Source organism: Aedes aegypti, chromosome 3 (assembly GCF_002204515.2).
Source record: "Aedes aegypti strain LVP_AGWG chromosome 3, AaegL5.0 Primary Assembly, whole genome shotgun sequence".
In the NCBI taxonomy this organism is placed as follows: Eukaryota; Metazoa; Arthropoda; class Insecta; order Diptera; family Culicidae; genus Aedes; species Aedes aegypti.
This window is the reverse complement of record NC_035109.1, coordinates 157083944-157108557: the sequence shown is the minus strand read 5'-3', so window position 1 is coordinate 157108557 and position 24614 is coordinate 157083944. Positions and strand designations below refer to the sequence as shown.

The 24614-nt window shown below is 37.4% G+C and overlaps 1 protein-coding gene and 1 long non-coding RNA gene across 9 annotated transcripts in view; one reads left to right on the top strand and one right to left on the bottom strand.

The window, feature by feature from the left end:
- The window catches only part of LOC5573046 (erythroid transcription factor), a 79289-nt gene that overhangs the window by 10524 nt on the left and 44151 nt on the right, over positions 1–24614 (bottom strand). For 7 of the 8 annotated variants that reach the window (XM_021852911.1, XM_021852910.1, XM_021852912.1 and 4 more), the window contains exons 2-4: positions 1634–2920; positions 1286–1570; positions 983–1220 (exon numbers count right to left, since the gene is read on the bottom strand). In XM_021852911.1, coding sequence (XP_021708603.1) covers positions 983–1220; positions 1286–1570; positions 1634–2920 — 1810 coding nt within the window. Of the gene's footprint in view, positions 1–982; positions 1221–1285; positions 1571–1633; positions 2921–3128; positions 3408–24614 lie in introns of those variants that run through there. The other variant, XM_001654320.2, reaches the window with a different exon arrangement.
- Positions 3600–5243, top strand: LOC110679019. The gene is made up of 2 exons (XR_002502140.1): positions 3600–4875; positions 4989–5243. It is a non-coding gene; the product is annotated as an uncharacterized LOC110679019 (long non-coding RNA).

The following is a 24614-nucleotide window of genomic DNA, read 5'->3' as shown; positions in this document are numbered from 1 at the left end:
TATTATTAAAAAAAATCCGTCAAATTTGCTTTATTTCCACGATTTTGAGAATTTCCCTGGAATTCCCGGGAAATGGTAAATTTATTTCCCGTTTCTCGAGAAATACTTGGGTTGTTCTCTCAACGACCAGAATTGTATCAAAATGTATGGTGCAAAAGTATAAAAGTGGAGGTGATACGCGTACATTTTACATGCAGCCTAATTACGTATGTACATATATCGCCTCCACTTTTGAACTCTAATTCGCTACCATGTTAACAAGGAAAGGTCGTACACAGCATCCAAGGATTTTTGAAACCTAAAATAAAGCAAGACGGTTCCTGAACGACTATAACTAAGAAGTTCATTTAAGGCTAAGTAGTCCGTCATTCGCTTTGGCAATGATGATGACTTTTCAGCTTGCATTTTGAAGTGATAAAACCCAGTCTTGATAGTATATATTGACTTGAAATAGTATCACTGTACGCGCTAACATGCATTTAGTATGCTGATACTTTTTCAGCTATGTCAGTGCAAAACCAACTGATTTGCTTTGATTCGAAATCGTGAGATGAATTAGCAACAATCATCAACGACGCGTACAAATTTAAATGACGGCCTACTTCGCCTAAACAACAGGCTCACTAGAATGATGAAACCAATGGATCAATGCACGAGTTCACTAATTTGACGTTTAAGCGGTGCCGAATTCACACGTTGCCATGGTCACGTAAATAACACGGCACCGCTCAAACGTCAGAGAGTGAACTCGTGCATCGGTCCATTAATAATATCCACAAAATTGTATTTCCCCAGGAAAACTGATTTTTCATGTTTAACAAAAGCTTCTATTTTTCTGCTCAGAATAAGTTATAACGCTTCAATAATAATTACACAAATAAATATTTAGACATTCAAAACAAAAATTAACATTTTTAAATGCTAGTCGCAGTGGCACAGCTAATCATCTCACAGTACGACTGAAGTCATAAGGATTACTCACCGCTGCCGATTCCATTAATTGACGGAATCGATTGACTAGATTTGGGCTTCCGCTTCCGCGTCTGTATGCCGTCCTTCTTCATCGTCAACGGCCGATCGACGTTGTGCAGTTTGTGGTACAGCCCGCATGCATTGCAAACTGGTTCACCCCGGTTATTCCGACGCCAAAGTGTCGTAGTGGTCGTTGAACAGTTTGCGCAAACTACTCCCGTCCGCCGGTTTCCGGGCACTGGTGTTTTCTGAGAGAGAATCATAACAACACTGTTGAAAATGTACGAACTCCATACCAACTGTTCAATCTTACTGGAGGATTTTTCGCCTTATGGCTTCTGTTGGGTGGTCGGTTGGTTCCGGGATTTTGACGATTGTACAAAGCGCAGGCGTTACACAGGGTATGACCAACGTTGTCCCTTCGCCATAATGGCGTATCCGAGCTACCACAATTCACACACTCCCTAGGCTCTGACGATAGCATATTGGATGCTTCGTATGCTTCAGATATGCCACTGATTTGCCACGATTGCCCATTATTCACGTACTCGGTTGCACCTGAAGGTGTTTGATCCATGACAACGGCGCTGCTGAAAGTCTGGAGTTGATGAAAAGAATGTAAGAAATGTAGCGAACGTTATGTATGTTGTTTAACACTCACCGAGCCATAGTCTATGCTTCCATTCCAATATGGATAAAGTTGCTGTGCTCCAGGCGATGCACTGTTGTGTGATGGAGCACTTTCGTACAAATTTTGTGAATTGTAGTGAATCTGTTTTGCTGCTATGATTGATGACGATGTGAGCGTTGGATCACTGCTTTTGTACAGAACTGTATTTGGACTAGCTGGATAGTACACTGTATCCTTGGATGAAATGTACGGGTAGTTAGTCGTTGCTTGGTATCCTTCGGAAGCTATGTAGTAATTCTGCGGGGATGGTATCGTGTTGACCGGTTCCAGATTGGTGTAGTGTGTCTTAACTTCACTAGTGGTTGCCTCGGATGAGGGTTGTACTTCAGACTGTTGGGTTGCATCTTGAGCCTCGTAAACCTGAATGGCATGTGGATGGTGCTGATGCTGTTGTGAATGGATTGTTGTTTGATGTTGCTGATGCATTTGCGCATGGGAATGTTGTTGCTGATGCTGCTGTTGCTGTTGTTGTTGTTGATGATGATGGTGATGCTGTTCCAGTTGTTCCGATTTGATTGAGGGATCTACTTCATGGTGTGATGGATGCTGTTGTTGCTGGTGTTGTACTGATTGAACATGTACTGGATGGTGCGATGGATGATGTGGATGATGCGGATGTGGAGGTAACGGTAAACCTGGATGAGGTTGTTGATAATGAACGTAGCGAGGATGGTACTTCAACTCTTCGTAACGCACAAGGGGAGGTACACCATAACGTGCTGTTTCATCGACATCATTTTTATATTCGATGAAAACTGTCTGTTGTATTGGAAGCTGAGTTTCAGCACTGACTAGCCTTTCCTTTTCTATGCTCGATTCACGTTTGACGAATTGAGAGACTGGTGACGACACACTGTTACTCTGACTTGTTGGAGACTGTTCGTAGGTGAATGAATGTCCAGGAGCTGCCGCCACGGTTGCTACAGATTGATGGTATTCAACGGTTTCGTAATCGTTAGGATCCTGATGCACTTCGTGTGCTTCAGTGATCTCTCCGCTGGTAGTTATCATGCGATGTTTGTGATTGATGATCACAGCCGTGGGAAGAGCAGGTGACTGCTGATCATTGATAGTCATCTCGTTCGGTACAATCAGCTCCTGGACTTCAGTCTCTTGAATCTGGGGCTGCTGATGCTGTGGATGTTGATGCTGGTGCTGTGATGCTTGAGGCGTATGCGCTTGAGGCGGGTGCGACGAATGCTCTGGTGATCCCGATTCGTTTCTCGACGTGTTGTCGTGCGAGTCTCTGCCTTCCATCTGAAACAAAAAGCAAAAGGCAAACATGAGAGGTGTGAAGTCCCGACTAAGTCCGTGATTCATTTTTTACGGCTTGATGGTTTGCAAACAATCGGCACGCGTCATGACCAGACGCAGTCGACTATTGCTGCAAATCTACAACCGTGATAGTGCCATCATTGGCTCTAGATTTTTACGATACAATTTGGCCATCATTTGAACCACACACCTCTCGCAGTGAATGACGTTCGTTTTAAAGTGAGTCAGCATTTCCCGTGCAGGGTCAATGGAAGTGAATAAGTAAAGTGTACGGAACGCGACAGTGATCTACAATTTGACATCCGGAGGTGTTTGTTTCCGCGCAAACATGTCCCATCCGGTGCAGTCGGTGCCAAATGGAACGATATGCAACGATTTGAGCTAAATTTTAATTGAATAACTGTTTCTAAAAACTGTATCACATGGAAGATCTTTCAATATCAGACTCTTGCAACAATTGATTCATAACTTCGCTACTATTGATTTTACGCGATATTGTTATTATATTGATTGTTTTCTTCTTTCTTACTTCCTCCCTCCCCTAAAGCGTTACGTAATTTGCTTTAGAGACAACTTGTCGTATTTATATTGTTCTTTCGTCTTTCTTTCTCACATTTGCTGCGTTGCACAGTGGCGTCCATCCATCCAGCATTCACAAACTGGCGGGGGTTCCTTCTTTAACAAAAAAGTGTGCGTAAACCGCGTATAGCCGAATCTCAGTTGCTCAACATACCGCCGTGCACACACATGCAGTGGTACCGCCCATAGGTCAAAAATCGAAAAATAAGTTGTCTTCTATTTCACTGCCTTATTTTTTCATGGCTCAATTATTTTCACAAAAGTGTTAGAACATAAATTTAATACATATCCATCACATAATGGAGTAGATTTTTCACGTTCAAGAAAATTTTAAAAGATTTAGCGATTTCTACATTTTTTTATCGTCTTTGTGAATCACAATCAATTGAATTTCCAAACTATTTGAACTATAAAACCATAGTATAGACGTACCGTGACCTGCTCTAATTCCGTGTATCGCCTAATACCGTGCTTTTCATGAAAATGTACAAATATTCATATATCACTAGTTCCTTGCACTAACTTTTCTTTACAATGTTGAAATGCAATAAAAACAATGTTGACACTTGATTGTATTGACATTTTATGCTCACACATCACGAAAAACAAAACAAAAACAAAAGCACATGCTATGAACTGTCAAACGTAAGCTTCCATTACTGCAGAGGCTAAGATTGTGCGTGAAATTAAATTTGCAACTTTCGCTGATTTTCATACAAATTAATTGAAACTTTTGCACTCACTCCTCTTCTATTGGTATGTATTTTAATCAGGTAATAAATTATCTAGAACAAGTGTTCATTTTAACACTTATTTTCTAGGAATTTGTTGCCACGGAATTCGGACTTCATCATTCACAGTAGTTCCTAATACCGCGGAACGATTGTCATTCAAACATGACACCAAAAAAACGCATGTTGTACTCTCTGGACCAAATGAACAATGCCTTGGATAGAGTGAGAAACGGTGGAACTATCCGCGGTGCATCCCGTTTGTATGGAATTCCAGAGATCACCATACACGACAAAATTATCCAGCGATATACACTCAGAATCCGATCAAATCGTCGATAGTTTAAATGATAATCTTTTTTGCCATTCTTCAAGTTCACACGTAGTCTAGTTTTGAAGTTATACATTCTCTACATAATAAGTTAAACTATGCAAGTTTTGCACCCACGAAATTTGACCAGTGCATAACTTCCACCGCTAACCACCATCATTGTTTTTTTCACGTTGTTGGTGTCAATTTCGTCGAGGTGAAATTGTAATTATTTGCGGCTAAAATACGTGTGTGCCTCACGCAAGAAGTTGGATTTGAAACATAATTTGTTCCTAGACGATATGGAAAAATAAAAGGTAAGTCATTCTCAATATTTATTGCTCTAAAGCCATCGACTTGTAAGAGGCGTTTTGGCCGAACTAATTCCAGCATATCTGTTTGATTTTAATGGATTGGTTTTTTGTTCTAGACACTTCCGAAGTGATGAACGGCAAGGAATCATTGTTGCAGCTATTCCGGGCAACATTCCGAGACAATTGTGCAAAATGCTGATCGACAGAAGAGCGAAGTGGAAGGCGGAAAGAGATCCTGAAGCACCTTGACCGGAACATTTTAGTGATATTGATTAAAATATGCGAATGTACTCTTTCAACATTGTGATACGTAGATTCTTCATAATAAATAAATGTGTCCGTTCCGTCCGTTTACTGGTCTTTCATAGGAAGCTACTTACCTATTTCAACTTTAGATAGGTTGTCAAAAATCCAGAAGCCCTGAATCTGTTAAACTAAACACAAATATATTTAAGTTAGACATGGTTTCCTAAATGTTCAACTTATACTAGATTCGATTAACCGACCCTTAAACGAGACTTGGGGTCAACCAGGCGAAACGTCATTTAGTGTGACTTTTAAACTAGTTTGTGTAGATTATTTTCAGAGTGTACAAATCCAACACCCGGAGCGCCGCCTATAATTCGACTTCAGAACGAGGGACGTATTGACTTCGCAGCACCAATCTGGAGTTCGTCGGTTAGACTTCCGAAGCAAAGTTTTGAACGAATTAACTGTCATTGCTCTGCTGGCTCGGCTTTTATCTCGACTGTTTTTGAAAACAGTCCAACACCACGTCGACGGAAGAAGTTTCACCACAACGGAGGATTTGTCAGTTCGAGCGCGCCAAAATCCATTCGATTGAAAATGTGTTGGCGGTGCTTAAGGTGCAACTGTTTGCTATCCATTTATCGGGATGCACAATATAGTCGAGTGGCTAATTGATATGGCGAAAGCTGGCCTTCCCATAAACACGCAGCGTCTTAGAGTGTTTGTAGTTAAGTACGTAAAATTAGCCAAGATCAAACATCCTTTCAAAAAAGATACACCTGGACCCAGGTGGGTTGCTGGATTTTTGAAACGTCATTCCAATATTTCGCGTAGAGTTGCAAGCTCCTTAGCAAAGTCTAGAGCCTGTGTAACACCCGGTACCATAAAGAACTGGTTTGAAGAAATAACATCATATCTAGAGGAAAAACATTTGGTGGAGACAATGAAAAATCCCATTCAAATCTTCAACATGGATGAAACTGCTGTCCGCACTATTCCTACACGGGACGTGGTACTGGCGGAATCAAACGGGAAGCAAGTTCATACGCGGATCGGTAATTCAGATAAAGAGACATATACGACTCTTTTTGCCGGGAATGCTGCAGGTATGCTTGCACCAACAATGATGTTGTTTCCTTATAAACAAAGAGTCCCCGGTGAAATATATCGGAGACTTCCAAAAGGTTGGGCCGCCGGAAAAACGGATTCTGGGTGGATGACTCGAGATACGTTGTATCTTTACCTGCGAGATGTATTCTACCCATGGTTGCTGCGTGAAAAAATTCCCTTCCCCGTTATTATATTTGTAGACGGCCATTCATCTCACGTATCTGCAGATTCCATCGCTTTATGTAAGGAAAAGAATATGACCCTTATTTGTTTGCCACCTAACACTACTCAAATCACACAACCGTTGGATGTCAGTTTCTTCCGACCGCTTAAGGTGAAACTCCGTTGAATCCGTAAATTTCTGTGTGCAAGTAGTAGTACACAACAAATAGTCTCGTAACTGCTAGTAATAGTGAAGTGATAATTAATAATACGTCGTTGCCAGTAATCATTGCATCAGTTTGAGTCTTTTTCACTTCAACTGAATAATATTGCTTGATGCCGTACCCAAACATCAACATTCCTGGCAGCACTGCAAGCGATCAGCCGACCCAAAATTAGAAAAATAGAAAAAGCGAAAAGTTGTAATCGGGTGATTGTTTTGAGCACGGTTTCGCAAAGTTTTAAGTTGGTTACTTCAGAAATCAACTATAAAGTGTTCTTTAATAAACAAGTAATGAAAGTAAACTAAATACGATGGCCTATGTTTGACGAAAATGATAAAATTGTGCAAAGTGTCCTCCGTTCGCGGGTGAATAAGTGTAAACAAACGTAGCAACGTTCGCCGCTCGTGTTGAAAATGAGCACGATTCGTGAAAATTTGACTAGTTACTAGTAACTAAACCATGAAAATTGTAAGGTAGCAGTGTTCGGATGTCCCTTTAGCAATTTGGGAGTAATTAATTATAGGTAAGTGAAATAATTTGAGAAAAAATGTGGAACACCGTCAAATGTATTTGTATATGTAAGGAAGCCATTTTTCCTGCCATGACAGGGATTCCTTCCTATATGTCCTTAAAGAATACTGGAATCAACTTATAATAGATTGGAGGATTGATCACGTAGGAGACCAACTACCACGCAGTGGAATTGCTCCGTTACTCCACAAAGCCGTCGAAAAAATGAACAACCTTAAATCAGTTTTGAGTAACGGATTTAGACGATGTGGTATACATCCGTGGGATACAAATGCAGTCAACTGTGCAGCGCTTCTACATCTACTCAACCCTTTAGAGACCAATCAAGAGAACAATGAAAATGATCCCGCTCCGAGTGCGCCGTAAACAACAGCTGATCAGGAAAATCTACTAACGGAAATCCAAAATTACATGACACAGCAACAAATTGATGTATTCAATCGCAGTATATTCTCTGGCAAGTGGTTCGGCACCAGAGAGGAAATTTCCCTTTTTGAAGTCTGGAAGAAAATTAAATACGGCCAAATAAGTTTGCCGTTGGCATCGATGTCGGGTTTTCCGGTACAGATACCAGTGAGGTCATCTCTAGACGCGGAACCTCCTTTTGAAGGGTTTACCGAAGATCGAAGTAATTTATTTTCATATAGATTTTTGCAACCTTTTCAAACATTTTCTATGTAGGTTCCCCTGTACAGGACATGCCATTGGATCTATCGTTTCGTTCAACTGTGCACCCAGCCGAGCGTCCAAGTGATGTTTTGGGAGAGATTTTCAGCACCCCCAATATTCAGAAGAAAGATAAACCAAAACCAAAAATGATGCCGCATCCTCCTTCGGTTGCAACTAGTGAGGCATACGATCAATACCTGGAAAATATCGAGAATATCAAAATTACTGCCTTGAGGGCAAAAAAAGAACGAAAGAAAGAAAGAAAATTGAACGTCAAACGAAAAGAGACATCAAGCTGAAGAAAAAGTTAAGCGACGATCAAAGAAAAATATAAAAACACATTAGATGAATGCGACATTTATCGTTCATCATCAAGTACTTTCAAAAGATGTACTGTGAATTGAACAATAAAACAGCAAACCAGTGGTCCACTGCATTTTAAACCATTTTATTTTTAATATCCGTTGTTTGCACTGTCATTTTAGCACATTGGATGGGGCACGGAATTTGGATTTTTTATGCACGGTATTTGGAATCACATCATCGAGGCACACGGTATTTGGAATATTGATGTGTTTGATATTATTGCTATTTTTCATGTAACTATCTATTAAAAAAATCTAAGACTATTTTTCCTCAAAAATACATATAATATTAAGTATTTTATCGTTGTTGAAAGGCAACTAAAACCTGTATATTTTTTTAATGGGTTTAATACTTGACGAATAATTAACCTCACGGTAATAGAGCATGTCACGGTATATCTATCATTTGCGATACATTTAATGGTACTATATTGAATCGTGTGGATAATGTTAAAGATTTGGGTGTTTTACTAGACCATCAATTGACATTCAAAATGCACTATTCAGAAACAGTCGACAAAGCCAATCGTCAACTTGGATCTTCAAAATAGCAAGTGAATTCGATGATCCTCTGTGCCTAAAATGATTGTACTGCTCGTTAGTCAGATCAATTCTAAAATTTGCTTCTGTAATCTGGTGTGGATTGCTTGAATCAAATCGATTCAGGGTAGATTCCTGAGATGCGCATTGCGAAGCATACCATGGTCTACGGCTACCGCCTTACGAGCATTGATGCGCACTGCTCGGTATCGAAACGCTAGAGGAGAGGCGAAAGATGAACCAAGCTGTCTTTGGTACTAAACTTCTTCGCTCCAAAATAGACAGCCCAGCATTGCTTCGCCAGCTTAATATATACGCTCCTCAACGTGTGCTCCCTTCTAGACAACTACTGTATTTCAAAGTTTTCCGAGTCATAAATCATCAAGCACGTAGTTGCTTGTCATTCATTTTGTAGTATCATGAGTCATTCTGTGTTGATGGGTATCACGTCTTTCTATTGATTTTTGGAAGCGATCCATAAAGCCTTGCTTCTTCTTTCTTCTTCTATCTGACGTAACGTTAAACTGGGACTGAGCGTGCTTTTCATTTTAGTGTTCTTATGAGCACTTTCACAGTTATTAACCGAGGGCTTTCTTTGTCAATCGACCAATTTTGCATGTGCAGTATATCGAGTAGTAGGTCCCTGGGAAGTCGTAAAAAAATCCAATCTAGAAAGGTCCTCGACCGGTAGGATTTGAACCCTCGACCCTCAGTTTAGTCATGTTGAATAGCTGCACGATTAAACCGCTACGGTTATCTGGGTTCATTGCTTATATCTCTTGATTTGAAATCATGAATCTAACAATTTTAAAATTACCAATTAAGAATCTTAATCTTATATTATTTGAAGAGACCCCACGAAATTATGGAGGAAAAATCTGGAAAGTATTCAAAATCAATGAAACAGTCAGTCAAGTCATCGTGCAAAAGTTTGGGTTCACCCTTCAGTATGATGTATCGTGCAAAAGTTTGAGTACACTGAACTTACTTAAATCTGTGAAATCTCAAACCAATCATGTACGCGTCATTATTTGTGCTCAAAAAAGCTTTAAACTATTAAATTGGTTGAAAATGGCAGAGATATTGCCAAAAATGATGTTCGTGCGACTCAGGTGAAGTGTTCGTATGAGCATTTCCACAGTTATTAACCAACAGCTTTCCTTGACAATTGGCCATTTTTTCATGTGTATATCGATACTCTATGCCCTGGGAAGTTGAGAAAATGTCATTTACGAAAAGATCCTCGGCCGGCGAAATTTAAACCTACGACACTCAGTTTAGTCTTGAAGAATATCTGCAATTTAACTGCTACTTGCTTATCACTTTGATTTTGAATCATCATTCTAACAATTTTAAGAATGTCAATTTCGTTTGTTCATGAATTGGTAAATTTGAAAAATTAGTAGTATTAGCAATACAGCATTCAATGTTCAATTCAATATATTGAGTGAAATCTGAAATTCGCTTTTTTCTTAACTCACCGTAATTTTTCAGCTGTTTTTTTATGGGATCAGGCTGATTTTTACTGAGACATCATATGAACTTATTAAAAAAAAAATGTTTATTTAAATCGATTGGACTACAGCTGAATAGTTGCAGTGTGCGTAAAGTAGGTAGCAGGATAGCTGACCTGACTGTATTGAATATTGCGTGATGTTTCTTGATTGTATTAGCAAGTTTACTGAAAATACAACAAAAAATCTCGCTGCTAAGTTTTGATTGTGTGTGCTTGCGTTAGAACCAACGCACTTTTCATAAATCCATCCGATGGCGACAATTTGTCCTGAGCACGCGGAATAAATAATAGCCGCACAAAAAAAAAACAGGCGTGCTTAATTACTGCTCGGCCTTTCTTAGCAAAGGTATTCTGCTGGTTTATCAGTTCCTTTTATTTTCGTTTTTATGGCACAAAAGCTAGATAAGCGGCCCATTTTATGATACACGCCACTGACATTTATGGTGGAAGCTCAAGAACGTAGCACTGTGACCTACGATGGCCAATGGGCAAATCCTGTGTTGGTCCAGTAGCAAAATAAGGAGCTTTGAAGTTGTAAGTCACAACAGAGGAACAACAATACGTGGAAAAAACAACTGGGTAATTGGAAGCGACCTTTTGGCTTAAAAATGTCTAACTTTGTCAACAGATGTTTCGTGCCTTATGTCTATCATTGTGCAGATCAACGGTCATGACTTGCATCAATTCATTCAGTTCGTAGCGGTCCTAGATCAGTTTATCATCTGATGTGACACAAATCGAAAAGAAAGGCAGGTCGGGGTCGGATAAGATATATTCCGGCGAAGAATGAATGATTGGTTCTAATCGTTAATGGCGTTATCAGAGTTGTACACTATATACAGATATCATTCGACCCGATAGCACAATCATTTCAATATGAGATATAGAACCGTTCAATGAATTGTTGGCAAAATTAATCGAAGCCTGTTACGTACTGTAAAATGGGGTGACGTTAAATACGTATCTCAGGGAAAAAAAACAAAGGAAAGAATTTTTCATTGCACATCGTACACTCGTTCTTTTTGTTGACGGATGTTTTGATACTATCTAAAGCAAAAAATGTTCTACTTTGCCACAAAAAAGTACTTTTTGGGGCTACTTTTTTATATATCGATTCCTTCACCGTCCCTGTAAAGAATCATGCCTGCGATTTTTCGTTGGACCCGTTGGCGAAAGTAAAACTTCTGAATATTCACTGAATACGATTGCTATCACGAACAAACGATAGTGTGAATCTTTGAATCGACTCGCTCTCAGGGAAGTCTCACCCGGGAAATTCGAAATTGGGCGCGTGGTCTCCCTAGTGGAGTGGCGCTTAAGCCACGTGTTTATGAAGCGCATCACCCTGTTGATTACAACATGTCAACAAGCAAAATACAACATATCGTATTTCAACAGGTTCTGAACCCAACGGGAATCGGAATATCTCCGGAATCATTAAGTGAGCCGGTCCCATAATGTGATCCTAGCAAATTGAGACGAATCAAATATTGATAGAATGCCATTTATTAAAAAATGAATTCCTTAAATCCTTAAAACTAGTCGTGAAGAAGCGTGTTTAATGTAATTAAAGTAATTACATCGAAACTGGTATGGTAACCAGGCAGACAATGTTACAGTACTTGATATTAATACAACAAACATGAAAACGATAACGCACCAACTATTAACTAAAAGTGTGTAATACAATGAGCGAATGACGTTCATTGAATAACCTTCAGCAAAACCCATGTAAAGATTCTGCTAGATTTGGTTTGTCAATGGTTCAACGCCCACTCTCGACTAAATTCTATAAATCACCCGCAATTAGCAGCCAGCGAAAGGAACAGAATTGCACTTTAACAGCCAATTTCTTCTTTTCATCGTAGGTATATTTCCTTGCTATCTACATGGTTTGACATTGAATCTTACGAGCGTGTGATTTCCGGCCAACCTTTTAGCCATGCCTCCCCAGGAGGTACGACGGATCGACCAAAATCAATTTGAACGTCGTGTGAGCCAGTCTCTGCAGTGTACCCAAATGCAATAGATGCAATATATGACTTTACCCTTGGTTTGAGGCGCCGTTAAATGTCCACAGAAAAGGATGACCTGTCCTGTTTTAGTGCCGTTTTCATTTATTTTACTTTTCTGTTTCCAATTCTTTTGAGGAGTCCGATACTGTGAAATATTTCTGAGGCGCCAGTGTTACGTTTTTCTTCTTCCCTTCACTAAGTTGTGCAATGTCCTCATCGCCGGAGAAGCGTAAATAATTCAATTAACTTGTAGCCACAAAGCTTCTATTTAATTTATAAGTAGGCTCGTGTCCTAGATTCACCTGTAACAGGGGGAAACCGGCAGGTGGCCCACTGGACAGAACCTTTCGTATACGATAATCGATCTAATTGGAGCGGGGTTGCGTTACGCTTGAAACCTATGTAAAATTGGTCAGATAACGTCCGTTTTATGTCTAGCGTGCATTCCACCATTGCTGCTTTTCGGACGCAGACGACCCGTTTCGGTGTTAACCAGCCACGCTGCTATCGATGGAAAAATCAGACGATCAAAATGAGACATTTTTATATTTATTACCTCTTGATAGAGCAATTTCATGTTCGAAGATGGAGCACGACACCTAGGCGCTACAATGACGAATGGTTGGCGTTTCGTTCGGTTTTTACAACGCAAGTTATGTCGGAACACAACCCATTGAACAAGAACTATTTGAAAAACAAAATTCATTGGTTTCAGCATGGGGCTGGATTCCATTAGGCATAATGCCATCTAGCCGGAAGGGTCAATTGGCGGTATGGAAATAAAAGCAGTAGTAGTTATCATTATCATTGTCTTTTGAAGCTAAATATTTGGGAACAACTTTTTCTATAATGAGGATTACTTATCATAGATATTCAATCAACTATAAATTCGTTGTAAGTTTAGGAAACACACTAAGCTCATTTTATCGAAAACTGGTGAATTTCAGCGTAATCTCAACATCTGAACAGTTTGGTGAAATAAAACACCGTAATTTAGTCGGAATTTTATGGATTCCGGTGAATTGTTACCGAATACTGTAAAAAATTACCGTATTTCGTTAATTTATTTTGCCAAACTGTTCAACTGTTGAGATTTCACAGGAATCCGTAAAATAATTTAAGTGTGAATAGTCAGTACTGAAACAAATAGTTATTCTACCTGAAACCAGGACACCATTGGCATATAAACTCAAATTTTCTGTCGTTGTTCGCTAGAATATGCGATAAATCCAAAATTTGGCGTCATTGTGGCGGATCCATAGTTTTGACCAAATCTTTAGCAGATGAATAAAACTGGACTGATGTTTGTATGTCACGAGTTGGCTTCAGAACGCGACAACCGATTCGAACTATTCTTTCAATACTGTTTTCCTCATGGGGCACCGACATCTTCTTCTTCTTTTCTGGCGTTACGTCCCCACTGGGACAGAGCCTGCTTCTCAGCTTAGTGATCTTATGAGCACTTCCACAGTTATTAACTGAGAGCTTACTATGCCAATGACCATTTTTTGCATGCGTATATCGTGTGGCAGGTACGAAGATACTCTATGCCCTGGGAAGTCGAGAAAATTTCCAACCCGGAAAGATCCTCGACCGGTGGGATTCGAACCCACGACCCTCAGCTTGGTCTTGCTGAATAGCTGCGCGTTTACCGCTACGGCTATTTGGGCCCCCTCCAGGGCACCGACATGTTTTTATATAATACTGAGAAAGTTTAAATGTGTAGATTTCACGGAATTTTGTTTAATTTTACAAATTAGGATGATAAATTTGATACTCTATTGTCAAAGCAGCAAGCCAGAACGAGATTCAACTTGAAACTAAATGATAAGGACTATAGTTTTCAATCCCGGGAAGTATTTTACGGAATTCAAGTTTCCCGGGAAACAATTCTCTGATTCCCGGGATTCCCATATTTTCCCGGAAATTCTATTTAAATAACGAATTGATCATTTATATTAAAACATTAAACATCATACAATTAACTTCAATGTAATTCAACTAATGTCCTCACAAGATCCACAAATATTATACATATCGATACTTATTTTCATTTTTTTAAGAATAAATATAATAAAGATATGATACGGGTGTTTTAAAAAATCATCGAATTGCCGAGAAATTACAATTTTATTTGCTGTTTCCTGGGAAATCAATTCCGGGAAAATCGAAAACATAAATTAGGATATTGTTGATGGAACCTAGTCTCAAAACATATAAACCTTTACAATAAGATTACCGCGACTGTCATAAAAAATCTTCAAGTTTAACTAATTTCGCGGCAATTCGCGGGATTGTCTAAATTTTGCACCGAAGGGCAAATTTCTCGGCTTCCACAAAATTGCGAATTTCCCTAGTTTTGTTTTTCCTTAATAAGTTTTGATGACTTTCCAAATGTCTGAAGCAAATTTCTTCAATATTGCGACTTAGATGTATCTATGACGAAAGGTTGAAAGACAAATGGTCGAAAAGATATAAGGTCGAAGAACAAAAAAGAAGAAGGGAATAAAGGTTGAACTTTTTTTCAAAGAAGGAAAAATTCCCACCCAATCAAATCATTTTTGCCTTTTGTCCAGGAGCCGACTTATATTTTACCATACTTCCGTTTATAGCAAAGATAATTCGAAAAAAAATCCGTGATTAGTCAGGGTAAGCTTAGATTCTTCATCAGTTTAAAACAAATACGTTGTTATTAACTTTTAATGTTTAAATAATTCTTCCCCTTGATACTTCATTGCAGAAATGTTTTATTATTTGAATTTCACTTACATTTCAACAAAAAAAAACGAAATTCTGGGATTTCCCGGGACTAGCATCAGTTTTTGTTCCGTATCCAGTGACAAAAAAACGGCAGGAAACTTAACACTACACTGAAGCACAATTCTGGAGAACCAAACATCCATTTCAGCTGAAAACTTAATCGATTGGTCACTATTTCCCGTAACGCAGGTAGATACCATTTTCGAAGTGCGTTACGTGGTATGATCTACCATATTTTACTCTTGTTGTATGTGTTCTTGTTAATACTTAAAAGTTATGATCGGAAGAGTATAAGGAAGTAACAAGCCACTAAAACCCACCTATTTGTCCTAGATGTGAAGGAGGTTGAAGTAGAAAAATGTTTCAATTCTTGAGACAAGTGATTCGATTCCGAATCAGTGGAGTAGCAGATCTCCTACATTCTAAAATAAGCTTTTTGTTTCAAGGCATACAAATGTCTTATGCGATAAAACCTGTTCACAGTAACAAATAACGACTTTGAACCTTATAAGTAGAACCAATAACACTGCGGAACACGTTTTTGTCTCCAGCATCAAAATACCTCTATTTACTTAATTAAGGGTTGCTGAATCCATTGCCGTTTACATAAATATCATATCATATCTAGTTTTTGAGATATTGATTGTTGAAAATGCAAAAAATGACTATTTCAGCCAACTTGCATGCAAGTTTGCCAGCTTGTATGGTAATTTATTTGCTTAATTTGCCACAGAAATCAAACTCAATGTGTATAACAATACTTATCATTAAAGATTATAAACTTTTGATGCGGAAAAGTTATTTTTTTAAGGTTTAGAAAAGTATTGTATTTTGCCATATAAGAGAAACGAAGAATTTTGTATGGAGACTGCAAGCATGTTACAAAAATCTATTAAATCTAAATTTAATCGTAAAATTTCAACCAAAATATATCTAAAACGAAAGTTTACAACTTTGGCGATGTGTAGCTAAAAATTGTGACGTGCTGGGAAATTTCTGAGAACGGCATCAGATTCAGCAATCCCAAATCTACTAGAGACACATAATTTGATCCTTGAGACACGTGAAAATGTCATTTTTGTTGCGCTGTGTAATTTGATACACTAGAGTACCGATGCATGATTAAAATCAGTATCGTTCAACCAGCTTAGTGGTCGAACCTGAATGAGGGGCGCGCTTTCGAGACTTTAATGGTGACAAACTGTTTTCTCCAAAAGGTATAAATAGTGGTATCTCTTTCTAAAGAGACTCTTTGCAAATTGGTAAAGAATGAAAATTGCATAAAAACGACCACTTCACTTTAACACGGGTATACCACAAAAGATCGATGAAAATTAGTCGCAGTGGTTCATCCCGAACAGAAACAAAAAAAATCAGCTCAAACGGGTGTTCGGTTTTACAGATTTGTGCCCTTGAAAATTTGAAGTTTGTCTTTGTTTCATCTTCACCTTAAACCAAACATTGGTTTTAATTTTTGAACACGTATCAATAGATCAATAGATTATATTGCTTTAAAAATACACTTTCTAGAGCAAGACAGAGAATCTTCTTTTTTTCATGGATCTACATTCTTGTATCAATAAATTGAAGTTTGCAGCTAATTCATAAGTTTCAAAATAAATTTAAACAAAATCTTTCGATCATACACCAGACACGCATCTATTCTTGATCTGTTCAAGTTCATGTTCTTAGCCATTTAACGCATGAGCATGAGCAAAGTTCACATTGGCTGTAGTTCATTGCACGGTTAGCAGAAATCGCAACAATGTGGAAACACGTGACCAATTAAGCAAATCCAGCATGCTTGAAAGTAAGGCGCCGTTCATAAATTAGGCAACGCTCTAGGGGGAGGGGGAGGAGGCTCAAGCGTTACGGCTTTTACAATTTTTCGTACCAAATGCGTTACGGAGGGAGGCGGGGGTCAACAATTGACAATTTATTTTAATTTATTTATTTATTTTGAATCGAGATATCATTGATATCGAAATTTTTCAACTCACTGCTCATTTTCTCACACCGCAAACTGTGTTCTGTTCAAGAGCCAAGCTTATGTTCTGTTCAAAATGCATCTTTGTCATACAAATTACAAAACGTTTCAGACAGTCTTAATTTGGGGCTGAAAACGCCATCAAAGAATGTGTGGATCCTGATGTCCTAAAAATTTGCGAAAAATGCGTGAATATATTAAAAACCAGCTTTAGTGGATTAATCATACTGAAATCTGTCAGAGGAAGACGGAATATCGACGGAAATCAGTGTTTTAAAATAGTTTTATACATTTTAACAATTGACAATAAATCGAAAGAAAAGGTGTTAACACTAGAAATGGGTCTTGTTGAGAATGTATAAGTGTATACGTGATGCCTCCCTCGAGCTGAGAAGATGATAATGATGGTGTCTATACATAATAGGGTACGAAAAGGGCAGTGAATGAATAAGTGAATCGTAATGAGCGATTATGAAATTTTGCGATTCGAAACTGAAAAAGATGCATTGCATACAAGATAGGGTAAATCGGGATAATGCGCACCAACCGGGCCATACGCCTCATTTCACTTTCAAGGGATTGAGGCTTCTTTAACACGTAAATATGATTACATATGTTAAATATTATTTACTATTTATTATAAAGCATTCGAACCACCATGGAATTTTTAAAATTTGTTTTGAGTTGAGCTAGACATCTAGAAAAGAAACTTTTGTCCCAATTTACTCTATCTTCGATCATTTCTAATATATCCTTAGCTATAGCTGTATAGGCTTAAGGTGAAGATGAATCGAAGCCAAACCTCAAATTTTCAAGAGCAAAAATCTGGAGAACCGAACACCCGATTGAGCTGAAAACCTTATCGATTGGTCACTAGCTGGTGGTTAAGTTTTCAGCTTAAACGGATGTTTGGTTCTCCAGATTTGTGCTTTTGAAAATTTGAGGTTTGGCTTCGATTCATCTTTACCTTAAATACAAGAGACTGATAAGGCGAAGTAGCCTGTCATTCGTTTTGGCAGCAATGATGACTTTGTAGCATGCAATTTCAAAGTGATAAAACTCATTCTTGATAAATTATATTGACTTGAAAAAGTATCACTGTACATACAGAATGTATGCTGATACTTTTTCAGCTGTGTCAGTGCAAAACCAATTGATTTTCTTTGATTCGAAATCATGAGATGAATAAGCAACAATCATCAACAACGCGTACAAATTTCAATGACGGCCTACTTCGCCATAAAATGTTCTTGAATAAATTTAACGGTATTTGGACTCAAAACTTGTAATGTATGGGTCTTTTTTCACAAGCCATCAAAAGATCACTTTTTACTCAAAACTGGATATAGCCTGAAATGAGTCTGTATGGATTTCAACCTTATTCATAATCTTCCATTAGATTACAAGGTACTGAGTGTCTTCCTTAGCCAATCAGAAGGGATGGAAGTTTGCGGCAAAATACTTAAAATCGTGAATTCCCATTATCCTTTCCTATGATGAACAATTTAGTAACAGTACAGTTTTTCACCGTCATTTTTTGGCTAAAGACACTTTTTTTGTAAAATTGTCCATTTTGCTGTCCCAGTGATGTTTCTCTTACCTTGCCCAGTGATGTTAAGGTGAAACAGTTTGGAATCAACTTTTGAGATTGCACTAAAACTTCAAAGGCACAAATCTCACGAAGAAACCATTCAACAGCAGTGCACTTTTTATTTTGGCTTTGTGCACTAGCAGACAGCTTAAATAAGAAGATCAGAAAAGTTTGTCAACTATTTCTCCAGTTTAGTGCCTTTGAAAACGTGAGTAGGGACACAAGTCGGCCATTGTGCAGGCCATCTTAGGATTCCGAGATGTTTCACCTTAACCTTACATTCTACACTGTAAAATAATTGGTCTGGGATTTGCAAATCTAATAAGTTTCTGGTTATGACAACTGTCATAATAATCAAACAGAAACGGCCAGATACTAAGTAGAAGTTTTCTTAGAACAGTAATCTGAAAAGTAGACTCTGCCCAAGCAGAGACGTTATGTCAAGAATCACTTATGACGATTATAAACCAATGGATAGGACAAACATTGGATATTTTCTCAATATAGACCCCCAATTTAACATATAAAATCTGCTTATCCAAATTATTCTAAGATTTCCATAGTTCAAAGGTTTTTTTTTGTACAGTTTTCAAACTATGAACTATTGGGAACTAAGTTGAGAACAAAGTAGAACATGATTACAAACCTTTGATAAACACTCTTCGAGCAGCCCTTATTTGTGCGTTTACTTCTAAATTGATATTTCAAAATAATTCAAATATGTAATGCAACTTAGGTAATATCTAAATGCCCCACCATTTTATTGAACAGCATCCATAAATGGAATGTGCAAAACTCAAATTGTGATTCTCTCGTTTTTACCTAAGGTTTGACCAAAATGTATTCATCTCGCTAATCTGTATCCCAACGATTTCTATCAAACGATTATTCATCATTTTGTGAAATGTTGTGAATCAATTATCGAGCAACACACAACAGCACAGACATTGTTGCAAAAATCGTTATCTGCAACAACAAATAATCAGCACAATAGTTTATTATTGCAGGCACCCAACATTCCGATTTTAGCTTAATTTTGGGATACCGAATTTAATGTCATTTCCAGAATTATCATAAGCACGTCAGGGTTTTAAGATATTGGAAATGGATAATGTTGACTTAATAGTGGTATTGGGGGCCGTACGAATACTCTCTGTATCTTTGCCTACGTGGATAATTTTAAACTTAAGATTCAAACAATATTTGGTTATCAGTCAAAACCGTCCCCTAAAAAACATTAAAAAAGTTACATAAAAATATTGTCTCCTGTTCGGGCAAAATGGACACCGGTTGACAGAGTAAAACACTATTAAATGAAAGAAACATAACATAAAATACAAATTTAATATAAAATGAATACGAATCAAAACAGTTTGTAATAAATGATATATTATAAAACAACTTTTCGATATTCTAGAGAAGTATTGTAATCAGCCATATAAAAAAATCGGCGAGTTACACTCGGTGACAAAAGTTAGTATCCAAATGCTGTTTTTACATGTTTGAGAATCTGTATTTCAGCTTCTAGTACAGCGAATTGGCTGAAACTTTGATGACGAACTATGAATAACCTGAAATTTTTGCTTTCTTTTTACCGTTTTGACTCATATTCCGAACACTTAAGGCCAACAGTTACTTCAAATGCATCTGATAGGCATAAATCAGCTGATATTTGTGAAAATTTTAATTTCTCTACAAAGGCCAACTGTTAGCTGTTGGGTGTGCCGATAAAATTGTTTGCTTAAACTTGTTTAGTATTGTTTTTACGTAAAAGAGTGGAACAACATTTTGATTCAAATGCCGAACACTGTGTGCAATCTGTCTCATATTCCGAACACCTTGATTAAAATTCCGAACAGCACGAATAAATCGTATTTAAACGAATAATTTCGCAAATAAATTTATCTGAGCTGGTTCTACTGGTCTCCAACTAGAGAATCAAAACTACTCCCGAGGTACAAAATAGTTTGGAAGACGTTAAAATTGAATTACAATTGACTGCTATTTCCTTGTAAATTGATGACATATTTCAGCGAAACATTTCAATCAAACCGCCATACAAAAACCGAGTGTTCGGAATATGAGTCTGTTCGGAATTTGAGACAAAACGGTACATAGAGCAATTCTCGCCGAGACCGGCCCACTATTAACGCTTGGTCTTTCAAAATGTTTAAATTCATGCTTATTCGAAAGCTCCTGTCGAGTAACTAAAGGAACTGCATTCGATTGGTCAAATTGATGGACTCCTCGTTAGTTATAATCGAAACAATTTTTGAGGACCCCTCGATTTTTGACAATTCTTGCCTCACTAAAACTGCCATACCGTTTTGTCTCAAATTCCGAACAGACTCATATTCCGAACACTCGGTTTTTGTATGGCGATTTGGTTGAAATGTTTCGCTGAAATATGTCACCAAATAACAAGGAAATGGCAGTCAATTGCAATTCAATTTTAACGTCTCCAATATAATTTATACCGCGGGAGTAGTAATGATTCTCTAGTTTGAGACCAGTAGAATCAGCACAGATAAATTTATTTGACAAATTATTCATTTGAATACGGTTTATTCGTGCTGTTCGGAATTTGAATCAAGGTGTTCGGAATATGAGACAGAATCAACACAGTGTTCGGCATTTGAATCAAAATGTTGTTCCATACTTCTAAGTAAAAATAATACTTAAACTAATTAAATCAACATTATAATCGGTACACCCACCAGCTAACAGTTAGGTTTTGCGAAGAAATTATAATTTACGCAAATATCAGCTAATTTATGCCAATCAGATGCATTTGAAGTCACTGTTGGCCTTAAGTGTTCGGAATATGAGTCAAAACGGTAACTCGAAAATTTCTTCAACAATTCCTTCACAATAACATGGTTTTGGAAAGAGAAAACATTGGAAAAATAAAAATATTTGGTGGCCATATTGAATTTGGCTGCCATATTGGATTTTATCAAAAAAATGAATTTTCATAGTGTTCGCAACCACCGATTCTAGAAATTTTTACATGAAACGTCTTTTATAAAAGACTTCCGAAGATGTTTTAAGCTTTTCACACTCTGTCTGACCTTCATCATCCCTTGAAGAGTGGCATGATTTGCGTGTGATTCCTATGAAGTATCTAGACTGTGCCCTATACCGAATCGAATGATCATTGCAAGAGATAATTATATTTCAATACTAGGGGGGGTTTCTATATAAACACCCTTCCTCTCTTTGTACCTCATGTCATGTATCTCATGTCACACTGTACTTTGTATGGGAAACATTTCACATGAACTCTTTAGTGGTTTGCTGATCTCAATTAATTATTTGACTTTTCTATTGATGATTTTCAATAGCTGGCCGGAATTCGAATCGAAGTGTCCGGAATATGAGGCAAAAGGAAGGAATAAGAATTATGAAAAGTCCACACATTTCTCTTTATTTAAAATTATTCATGTTGCGGAATCAAAACCTTTATCCACCATTCAGAAATTAATTGTTTTGGAGACGCGATAACGCGGAGGAATCATACAGAACGATTAATTTAATATGCTTTCTGTTGTGTTATACTTCACTGAGGTCTTAAGTGTCCGTAATATGAATCAAAACGGTACATCACAGCGAGCGTAAATCGCTACCGCACTGTTATATGCATGAAAATTACACCAACATGATAAGAAATGGTCTACAAAATCGCACATAACTTTTGATCAAAAAACATACACCTCTGATTTTTTTCATATTTTATGTAAAATAAGCTCAGCTTTCTAATGATACTAAAATTTCTAAAATGCGGTGGTTGCAAACACTATGAAAATTCATTTTTATGATAAAATCCAATATTGCGGTCAAGTTTGATATGGCCGCCAAATATTTTTATTTTTCCAAATGAAGCTTCTATGTTTGCTCTTTCCAAAACCATGTTATTGTGAAGGAATTGTTAAAGAAATTTTCGAGTTATGGCAGTTCGAGTGAAGGAAGCATTGTCAAAAATCGAGGGGTCCTCAATAACTGTTAATAACATTTTAACAGACCAAGTGTAAATAGTGGGCCGGTCTCAGCGAGAATTACTCAACAGTTATTTTTGAAGAGTTTCAGAGGGTTGTTCAAAGACAAAGGTACCGTTTTGATTCATATTACGGACAGATTCCAATTCCGGACAGTCTACTTTGTATGGGAAACATTTCACACGAAATGTTTCAATTTTTTGCGTTCAAAAGTTCTCACTTTCGAGGATCGTTTTAATATGCATTTTCCATAGATATCTATGCAAATTGATAACGTTCAACTGGCTTAGACCTTTCTTTAGTGGCTTAGCGATTTCAATTGATGATTTGACTTTTCTAATTATGATTTTCATGAGCTGTCCGTAATACGAACCACATTGTCCAGAAAATGAGTAAAAAGTAAGGAAGCGTCCGGAATTAGAACCATTTACCCACCATTCAAAAGTTAAGCGTTTCGTGAGCTCGATAACGAGAAGGAATCATGCAGAATGATTTATTTTATATGGTTTCTGATTAGTTATACTTCAATGAGGCCTTAAGTGTCCGTAATATGAATCAAAACGGTAAGTAACCAAGAAATGTTTTAGTTTAATTTAAAATCGGTAAGTTGTTAGATAGTAGTGTGTGTTCTGCAAATTTGCGTAACTCTGAAAGTCAACAACTTTTCCGAACAAACCAACTGCTCACAACTTTCCGTTATTGAATCAAATGAAAAAATCTCACGGTTACTTACTTTTGTATTTGAACGACCTTCTGGAACTCTTTGAAAAATGAATGAAATTGAATGAATTTACCATATACAAAACTTCAGGGTATTTTAGTTCATCATCTAAATGTCAGCCAATTCGGATTACCAGAAGCTGAGATCCTTAAACTCAAACATTAGGTATGGAAAAAAATAATTTTTGATCAATAACTTTTGTCACTGTTGTATGTATTAAGATGGTTCGATAAACCGTTTTTGCTCCACACCGCTCATTCGATTCTAGATCAAGTGATGAGTGTCCTCCTAAAATTTGAGCTCATTTGGATGAAAACTGAGACTGCACAAGCCCTTCAAAATTTGTATGGGAATTACTATGGGAACAGTAGGCAAATCGTCCAATCGATCATAGTGTCTGCCCACGTGCTTTTGAGGGATAGAGCACTGCTGATGCTGTTGAATATATTTGTCAGCTACAACTTTGCCGAAGACCGTTTTCAAATCAGTCACCACAGTAATTAGTTATTGTTTTTTTTTATGAATTGAAAATCTTTGGCTATAATTATTGAGCTGCTCTGAATGCATCAGTGATATATGCAGTGAAACATAGTAGTCATGATTTTTGTATACCGTTTTGACTCGAAATCCGGACACCTAAGAACAAAGGTAACATGAAAGTAAGATTTCACTTACACATTCATGGATGAATGTAAAATAAATTAATGAGGTTTAAAGTGTGTCGTTTCTAATTGATGATTTATCACATGAAATAGGAATTTATAACATAAAAATTGAAAAAATAAGTAAAATTTATACATATCTCTTGCTTCGATATCCGGACACTGATTTAAGTTTGCTTCAAATTCCGGATACTTTTGCTTCGAATTTCTGGACACTTCAGTATTCTTGAATTTTATGTTATTCTCTATGTAACAATGTCTAGAACTAACTAAACCTAAAACATATGATATTCTCTTAGTTAAGAACTATACAAATTCTTCAAATCCACGATACTGATGCAACTAGCGAGCAAATTTTTACCCACCTGCTCAACAAGTACTACGTCACATTCCAGTTTCCTTTTTTTCTGGAATCGACACCCAGGCATAACATGATTTTTTATTATCAGATCCGAGCAAGTGTATTCGTGAATACAAATAGTAGATACGATTTGCTAAGTATTGACACCAAAAGGATTGATTTTTTTCCGATTTTGTTGGAGATTTCTATTCACAGATTGGTAGTCGAACAAGCCCGTCTCACAATAGAACAACACATTATTAAGATAATCATATTGCTTTCAAATGTTCTTATCAACACTGGAA